Source organism: Theobroma umbraticum, unplaced genomic scaffold, assembly GCF_002168275.2.
Source record: "Theobroma umbraticum cultivar Fairchild unplaced genomic scaffold, ASM216827v3 scaffold_50.0, whole genome shotgun sequence".
In the NCBI taxonomy this organism is placed as follows: Eukaryota; Viridiplantae; Streptophyta; class Magnoliopsida; order Malvales; family Malvaceae; genus Theobroma; species Theobroma umbraticum.
Genome location: NW_018397261.1, coordinates 7,910,422 through 7,919,318, shown reverse-complemented (window position 1 = coordinate 7,919,318; position 8,897 = coordinate 7,910,422). Strand labels below are relative to the sequence as shown.

Sequence of the window (8,897 nt, the reverse complement as noted above, 5' to 3'; positions counted from 1 at the left end):
GAACCTCCGTAGGCTCTTTTGAGTGGAGAAGAGCGTCACCACGGCTCGGCATTCAGCTCCCGGGGTTCAACCTAGACCCCACGTAGCCCAAAAGGCTCAACTATTTCGAAAAAGGACGAGACGTGGCATGATTTTTAATCGTCCAATAGACCATCGTGATCTTCTATTTTATTTAAATCCGACGGTCGTTAGTTACTAGCCGTTATTTTCAAATATAGGAGAGTGGTGGACTACCTGCAAGCCTTGTTTCCTAATTCTTTTCCTTTCCTTTTGGTCATGCCCTTTTCATAAACAGAGATAGAGAGAGATAAAAAGGCTTAATCACTGGGGTTTGTTGTCTAGTGTCTCTTTTTCTTGTTTGAATATCAAATTTAAGGGTTTGTTTAGTTGAAAATCATGATTGGTAGTAGTTTAACAGATTGTTAAGAGGAGGTTTTGAGTCTGTGTCATAATCAAGTTAGTTGTCCCTTAATAATTCTTGTAGAATATGGGTGATTTTCGATCAATCTAAAGGTTGTTTCATCTTTTTGGTTCTCTTGAAAGGTCTTGGAAGTGGGGGTTTTTCAGTTTTGAAGAAAACAAAAGAATGAGAAGATCAAAGGAGAACTATCCAGGCCACATTGCACCTCCAAACGGTCATGGTAATCCTCAACATATTCTGCATAGTTCATCCTTTTCATTTTCTTCATACATTCTTTTTCTTAATCTTCCTATTGGAATATTTTCTAAACTGAAAGATGGGCTGGGAGTGGGAGGTGTCAAGATGGTAAAGGACATGGGGCAAAATCAAAGAAGGGCTCTGAGTAGCATCAATCAGAACACTATAGGAGCTTCCCTCCAGCACCCTTGTTTGGTTAAGAAAAGAGAATTTGCTGGGTACTTTCCATTGTCATAATCTCAAACTCCAAGGTTTCATCATTAGTCTATTTATCTTGAAATTGACTTGAGTTTGTGTGCTACACAGGAAAGATGCACTTTACAATAAGAAGTCAGCTCTGGAGCAAAGACCAAATGCAAGGTTCTATCTAACTGACTCCTATATCCTACTTATTAGTAATTTTTTTTCCTTTAATGTCTTTTTTGATGCTCTTAATCTTTTCTTTTTTGTGTGTGTGAGAATTTGGACTTCAAAAACTGAATTTATATGTATATATATGTTTTTTATGTTCAGGAGTTTGGCTACAGAAACGGTTAGCAACCAGCATCACTTCCTAGAAGTAGTACTATCTATACTGAACACGGATTGGGAAGCTTTATGATTTCTATTCTATTACTTGCTAAGCTACTCCAACTTAATATAGGCACCAAAACATTAGAAAACTAAATAGAAGTTGTTGGACTGAATGTGTTATATAGGACACTAAGAACCAAACTACGTTGACACTCAAGCCCGGTGGCCTGGAGGATTGCATAATCACTAATGTGGAAGAGTTCGAGGATGCTAATGATGTTATGGTCCCTATGTTTGTGAAGCATGCAGAAGCGGTGCTAGATGAAACTGATGGAATGGTATGTGTTTGTCCATAGCAATATGTACATGTTCTTCACTGCTGAAATCTTTTTTTTTTTTGGGATATATTTGTTGGCAAAGCAGCATGATTACAGCAACCTTGCTATTGAATATATATAGGAGTTTGAAATGGAAGATGTGGAGGACTCTATCATTGATATTGACAGCAATGATTCGAAAGATCCACTTGCAGTTGTTGAGTATGTAGATGACATCTATGCTCATTATAGAGAAACTGAGGTAAGTTTTAATTAGTTGTTCCAAATATGGTTTTTATATACATGTCCACATGAATTTATTTAAATTTGTTGTGTGAATGCATTCCTAAAGATAAATTTTGCCAATGAGACAATTTATGGCAGACTAGGTGGAGTAACATTCGATTGAATCATTGGTGATCATTGAATTTTGAGTTACTTATCAGAGGTTGTTTGTGCAGGTTTCTTACTGCGTCTCTCCAAATTACATGGGCAGGCAATTTGACATTAATGAAAAGATGAGGGCCATCCTCATTGATTGGCTTATTGAGGTATATGTCCAACCTCAGTTGTTCTCTCAAGGTGGTTAGGGAGGAACTATCAGATACATACTTGCAGATTTCAAACTTAAAAGTTCTTTCAAATGCTATAAAACAGAATTCAGTAGTTCTGTCTCATTAGAAAGATGTATTATTGACCCAAGAATTTCTTAATTTGACTTTAACAACAGGTTCACTACAAATTTCAGCTTATGGATGAAACATTGTTCCTGACCATCAATCTCATAGACAGATTCTTGGAGCATTGCACAGTGATCCGAAAGAAGCTTCAATTGGTTGGCATGACAGCTATGCTATTAGCATGCAAGTATGAGGAGGTTTCTGTCCCATTAGTGGAGGATTTTGTTCTGATTTCAGATAAGGCTTATACGAGAAAGGATGTTCTAGATATGGTATAATTTCCTAGTGCAAGAGTTTTCAGTGCCTGCTTTCTCTATTTTCCTTCTATTTAATAGTTCTGCTGTGTTTCTAGGAGAAATTAATGGTGAACACTTTACAATTCAACATGTCCGTGCCAACTCCGTATGTTTTCGTCAGGAGATTTCTCAAGGCTGCACAATATGATAAAAAGGTAAATTAAAGACTTCCATTAAATCAGTCACTACAAGGTTGTTAAGCCTTTTGTCATTTAATCTTCACATATTATACTGATGAGATATATTTTACCCCCGGTATCGAACCAGCTGGAATTTCTCTCCTTCTTCCTCATTGAGCTGTGCCTAGTGGAATATGAAATGCTCAAGTTCCCACCATCTCTGCTAGCTGCAGCAGCAATTTACACAGCGCAGTGCAGTATTTGCCGGTTCAAAAATTGGAGTAAGACCAGCGAGTGGCATACTAAATACTCAGAAGATCAGCTACTGTAAGTTCTGACATCTGGATTGCGGCCTAGCTTTTGTTATACAAAGTTTATCAATAATGATGAAGGATGCTTGTTATGTTCCAACAGGGAATGCTCAAAATTGATGGTTTCTTACCATCAGAAGGCTGGATCAGGAAAACTCACTGGAGTTCACAGAAAGTATAGTGCATACAAGTTTGGGTATACGGCAAAATCTGAGCCAGCACAGTTTCTCCTGGGCCTTTGACACAACTGCTAGACGGTTAAGAATGTTAGGTTGCAACATCAAGCAACTCAACGACAGAAGATGAGCATCTTCATTGTGAAAACTAAAAAATCTGTATTCATTAGTGGCATTATCTTTGAACTTTGGAGAGTTCTAACCTCTCCCATTTCTGATGAACTCTTCAGAATTCTAAAGCAAGGATTTTCCTTTTTCCCATTCATTCTTCAACAGTTACGTTTGCAAGTGTTATATGGATAAAAATAAAAGAAAACAATTATGTAAAATACTCATCAAAACTTAATAATGAAATGACTGAAATAATACATATAGAATGAGTATTATAAACCTTTGACAAGAGCATTTAAGGATAATGCCTGAGAAATATAGCATTCTTTTTGAATAAAGTGAGAACTCTAGCTGAAGCTTCCAATCTTAATATTTGTAATAAACCAGCTGGAATAACACCGCTTCGGAATGTCCCCACTTGGAAACGAATATTCAATCTTTCCATCGTTAAGGTAGAAAACACCAGATTGAGGAGAAAACCCCTTACATAACATACAAGATCCAGTACTTCCTTTCAATTCAACAGACACACCCGTAGTAGACCAAATCAATAACAGACTCACCCACATTAAACCAATTATACAGAACAGACCGCCCAACTGAGCCTTTGTGAGGCGTTCATGCTATCTCCCTATTATGTTTCACAGCCACCACCTTGGTTTAGAAATTAAAAGCATCCCAAGTTAGTCCAACACCGCATATGGTTATGCCCCATATCAAAGCACAGAGGGTACACCAACACTAAACTGGCCGATTCTAGCTTCCCATTGATGCCACTGAAATTCCAGAGCCGATAAATCCCTATCTGTGCAAACACCTAATGGAAGGGATAAGCAGTATCCACCATCTAAAGACCGCCTGTGGTCATTGTGACTACAGCAAAACATCATACAGCACATCCCGTGAACCCAACAGACATTCCAACATAGCATCAACAAGCCTTTCATCCACAACAACACACAATATTTCTTACATAGACAAAAACTGACCCTGCCAATAAACAGGGAACCTGCATCTATTTTGGTTTGTTTGCTGCAGGATCATCTATATGCATAGGGCAAATTAATTTTAAAGTCATTTCACGCTATGCTAATTCTAAGTTGTTAGTTTCCATATGGTTCATCATTATCTACCACAAACAGCAAAGAGCGAGTCAATAAACATAAAGTTCTCATCTTCAGTTTTCCCACTAAAAATGCTTAATTGCTTGTTCCCTGGCCTGCAGTTTGGCCGACGCTGTAGGAGTCTCATAACAATCAAAGGCTCTAGCAACTATACATTCTAACGTTGTGTTCTTTTGGATTGTTTAGATTTTGTAGAAATTGGCGATAACAGGAAATTGTGAATAGAGAAGGTAGTTGGTGTACCTCTCTTGAAATTGGATTGAATAAAAAGATATCTGATTCAGGAAAAGATTTCTGAGGTAACAAAAGAACTTGGCCAACTGAAGGATTCTAGCCCTGTATTGCTACTTTGCAATAAGCCAAACTTATGGGATAAAAGGCAAGGATATTCGTCGGCCATAAGCAACCAACCTTTGAAAGATCGACCCGAGGCACACAGTCCCTTGCAATCGCTTAGGTAGTTGTGATATTCATTAGTGGGATTCTCTTTGAACTTTGAAGTACACTCCTAACGTTCCCAATTGTTCAGAAGCAAAAGCAAGACTTTCCCTTTTCCCCCATTCATTCTTGAATTCTCTCCAAGATTGACAAATTGTTTGCAAGTGTTATATGGATTAAAATAAAACAAAACAATTATAGAACTACTCACGAAAAAAATAAATACGAGGACGGTTGAACAATTACATATAAAAGGAGTATTATAAATGTGACAAGAGACAATTTAAGGATAAAGCCAAAGAAATATAGCATTATTTTGGAATAAAGGGAGAAATCTAGCATTTTAACCACAAAACTCTAGTTGAAGCCTCCAATCTTAATATTTGGAAAAAAAACCAGTTGGAATAACGGTGCTTTGCAATGTCCCTGCCTGGAAACGAAGGTTCAATCCTTCCATTGTTAAGGTAGAAAATGCCACATTGGGGAGAAGTAGTTAATTTCCGACCGTCATCTGAAACAACAAATGAATCTCTCAAAAAGTAGATGCAATTTTTATCAAAATTTTCACTTGGAAGGGATGCTTTATCTATTGCACTGATGAACAAAATTTGATCACCTAAGTTGCTTAACCTCCTTAAGCATAGTGTGTCATCACTTGCTTCAACCTTGAATGCTTGGAATGTTGCAACCCGATAGTATGAAATTTGAGGCTGGCCATGATCGTCCACTTCCTTTGATAATTCAAGAACTAACAACAACTCACCCAATTTGGCATTACCTTGGGGTATTTAAGAAAGATTGGGTAAATGATCTCGAACTTCGGAAAAGAGATTAGTTTGAGAATAACATCATGTTCATCTGCTAATTTCATGAAATGAGTTTGAATTTGAAAATTTGTCTCATTGTAATGAAGGCATACAATATGTCATTGTAGAAGGAAATAGTTAGGAAACTATTATTATTAGCTGCGCCTAGCCCTTCGAATATGGTCCAACTCTTATCCTTTGGTCTGCACAGTGCCAAAATCTTTCCCCCATTAAAGCTTGCTGCAACCACGGATGGGGTGCGGTAGAAACCAAGCGGGTTGAGGAGTTTGCTTTAGGGCTGAACCCCATTGTTTGCATACGACGCTGGCATGAACACGACCCACTAATGGGAGGTGCTGATCGATGCAAAGCTCTTTGACTTGTACGTTAGCACAATGTAGTAGAAGAGAGAAAATTAGAGAGGCAAAGAGATTTGAGAATGTACATACCTAATTTAAAGTTTAATTATTGATACTATTTCAATGTATAAATAAAGGATGGATTGTGATTGACTTAGTTCGCATTAGATTTTCTTTCCTACTGTCTTAATGAAATTTAAAAAAATAGAACAATAAATCTCCTAAATAATAATGGTAAGTAAGATATGAAGCAAAATTGTAATTTATAGTCCAAGTACATATAGGATTAATCTAAGGAAACATGTAATACAATTGGGTATATAGTCCTTAATGTCTCTTTTCTAGAGACAAAAACCTATAAATTTTGATTTCAAGGCTGCTCACCCCTATCTAATCTATACTCACCAGATTATGCTAACCATTAAGATTACCCATTGTCGGATCAAAAGATTTTAATTATTTTTCCTTCTTTTTTTAAAACCATTTTCTCCTCTTTTTATTTATGAATAATTACATAAATTCTCATGAAAAAAAATGGTTGAACAAATAGATATAAAATGGGTATTATAAATGTTTTTATATATGCCTTGGTTGACAAGAGCATTTAAGGATAATGCGAAAGAAATATAGCGTTCCTTTGGAATAAATGGATATATCTAATTAACATTGTAACCACAAAACTCTAGTTGAAGCCTCCGATCTTAATATTTGGAATAAACCATTTGGAAAATCCACGATTTGCAATGTTCTCGTCTGGAAACAAACGTTCAATCTTTCCATCATTAAGGTAGAAAATACCGGATCGAGGTGAACTGATTGGTTTCGGACCTCGATCTGTATAAACGAATGAATCTTCCAAAAAGTAGATGCAATTTCTAGAACAATTTTCACCTGGAAGGGATACTGCATCTACCCCATCGACGAACAACGTTTGGTCATCTAAGTTGCTTAACCTTGTTAAACATAATGCGTCACTTGCTTCAACCTTGAATACTTGGAATGTTACAACCCGATAGTATGGAGTTTGCAGCTGGTCATTATGGTCGCCCTCGTCGCCCTTGTCGTCTAATATTTTAAGAACTAACAATAACTCGCCATTGGAGTTCACCAAATATGGTATTACCATCCAGCTTTCGCCAGAGAGACCTACCTCTCCAACGGGATATTCAAAAAAGATTAAGGAACTGATCTTGAACATCGGAAGAGGGATTACCTTCAAACGAACATGATGACCATCTGGTAATTTTATGGAATGAGTTTGAATTTGAAGACTGACCATATCGTTTTCAGTTGTAATTAAGGCATATAATGTCCCATCACAGAACGAAATACTTACGTAACGACAATCCTCAGGTATGTCTAGCCCTTCAAGTAAGGTCCACCTCTTATCCTTTGGTCTGCACAATGCCAAAAGACTTTCATCACCAAAGATTGCTGCAACCACGGATTGGGATGCATCCTGGGAAGATATTTCAAATTTAGGGAAGATGATGTTTGAATCTTCGGAAGCTGATCTTGTTGTTGACATGGGAGGAAGTGGAAGTTGAACCCCTGAAATTGGATCAAGCAGAAAAGTTTGCAGATTATTAGTTGTCGTGTTCTCCATGTATACTGCAAGCCATCCTTTGGAAGCCCCAGTAGTAGCCCCTTCTGGTGTTGACTCAGGGAGATTCAGATTTCCAATTGCGCCATCACCCAAGTCAAAGTAGCTTATAATCATGTGATCGCAATCTTTAGTATCATCGTCGAGATGGTGCAGTAGAATCCAAGTGGGTCGAGGAGTTTGCTTTAGGGCTGAACTCCATTGTTTGCACACGCTGCTGGCGTGAACACGATCCACTAATGGGAGGCGCTGAAAGATTAAACCCCATATGTCAAGAGGAAGTTCCGCCCATGGCGGATGAACCATATCTATATTTTGCATATTCCTTTTAAAATTGACTTGGAGACAGGAGACGAGTGAGTTCTGCCTTTGCTGAATATAGCTGATGAGAGAAAATCAAAGAAGCAAAGAGATTAGACAAGGTATCTATCTAATTTAAAGTTTGCCTATTGATACTATTTCAATATATAAATAAAAGATGAATTGTGATCGACTTAACTCAATTCGAATTAGGATTTTCTTTCCTACATACTTTCAATGTTATTTAAAGGAATAATATAATAAATTTCCTTTGTAATAAATGTGTATAAGATGTGAAGTAAAATTGTAATAGTAGTGGGAGTGCATGTAGGATTAATCTAATCAAACATGTAATACAACTGTGCATATAGTCCTTAATCTCTCTTTCAAAATTGAATTATCATAGCCTTTTGTTACCATTATCTCTTTTAATAATTAATATTGTCAGGTGTTGGCGACAGAGAAAAATCATGGCCAATTGAAGGGTTTCTAACCCTGTATTACTTGAAATATAAGAATGGCTCAGACCAAATGATAATACTAAGAGCCCATGAAGGAGTTCAGCCAATCAGTCTAGCTTAGCAATTACAGCATCAACAACTTCTTGTGTATGGTTCGAAATTATACTATTTTAATGACAAAATGATTATTAAAGAAAAAAAAAAAAAACTCCTTCTTGTGTAGGGCCTTTAAGATTACTCGCTTGAATCTTTTTCTAGGATTTATAAATTTAGTATGCTATCATGTGTTATATGATATTAAAATATTATTTTTTAATTATACAAGTATTATATGTGATATATATTTATTAAAAATTATAAAATTTAAAGTTGATTTAACGTATATATATTTCAAGAATATTATTTAAAATTGATTTTTAATCGTGTCATATTGTAAAGTCAAATCTTAAAATGTTATGTATCCCTAAGATTGCTCATTGTAGGGCACAAAGATTTTTGTTATCTTTTGTTCTGTTTTTTCCCTTTTAAATAAATTTTCTCTCTTTTTTATTTATAAAGAAGTAATAAAATATCCTATTAAAATTATGAAGCAATGTATAAAATAAATAAAGAGACAATGAGAAAC

At 36.2% G+C, this 8,897-nt stretch overlaps 2 protein-coding genes across 4 annotated transcripts; one reads left to right on the top strand and one right to left on the bottom strand.

Annotated features, from left to right (window-relative positions):
* The first annotated feature begins 260 nt into the window (after window positions 1-260).
* Window positions 261-3,339, top strand: LOC110418101 (G2/mitotic-specific cyclin-2-like). 3 transcript variants are annotated; one of them, XM_021430725.2, is made up of 11 exons: window positions 261-641; window positions 738-876; window positions 965-1,018; window positions 1,172-1,220; window positions 1,357-1,509; window positions 1,631-1,750; window positions 1,950-2,039; window positions 2,237-2,440; window positions 2,521-2,619; window positions 2,732-2,910; window positions 2,998-3,339. In XM_021430725.2, exons 1-11 carry the CDS (start codon window positions 587-589, stop codon window positions 3,134-3,136), a joined length of 1,281 nt encoding a protein of 426 aa, XP_021286400.1. In that variant the 5' UTR covers window positions 261-586; the 3' UTR covers window positions 3,137-3,339. The 3 variants fall into 3 exon arrangements, with proteins under 3 accessions (XP_021286400.1, XP_021286399.1, XP_021286397.1); XM_021430724.2 differs by having other exon boundaries at window positions 1,172-1,217; window positions 2,219-2,440; window positions 2,998-3,336; XM_021430722.2 differs by having other exon boundaries at window positions 2,219-2,440; window positions 2,998-3,336.
* Window positions 3,340-6,590: 3,251 nt separating this feature from the next.
* On the bottom strand, window positions 6,591-7,817 carry LOC110418105 (putative F-box protein At4g22165). Its single transcript, XM_021430730.1, has one exon. The coding sequence runs from the start codon at window positions 7,815-7,817 to the stop codon at window positions 6,591-6,593; it is 1,227 nt and encodes a 408-aa protein (XP_021286405.1).
* Between the last annotated feature and the right edge of the window lie 1,080 nt (window positions 7,818-8,897).

Bases quoted from the DNA above. Each gene is read 5' to 3' on its own strand.
- LOC110418101 (XM_021430722.2), top strand. From the start codon at position 587: ATGAGAAGATCAAAGGAGAACTATCCAGGCCACATTGCACCTCCAAAC. The intron at 642-737 runs GTAATCCTCAAC...CTAAACTGAAAG, and splicing joins TGCACCTCCAAACGGTCATG to ATGGGCTGGGAGTGGGAGGT. The intron at 1,510-1,630 runs GTATGTGTTTGT...GAATATATATAG, and splicing joins TAGATGAAACTGATGGAATG to GAGTTTGAAATGGAAGATGT.
- LOC110418105 (XM_021430730.1), bottom strand. From the start codon at position 7,817: ATGGTTCATCCGCCATGGGCGGAACTTCCTCTTGACATATGGGGTTTA.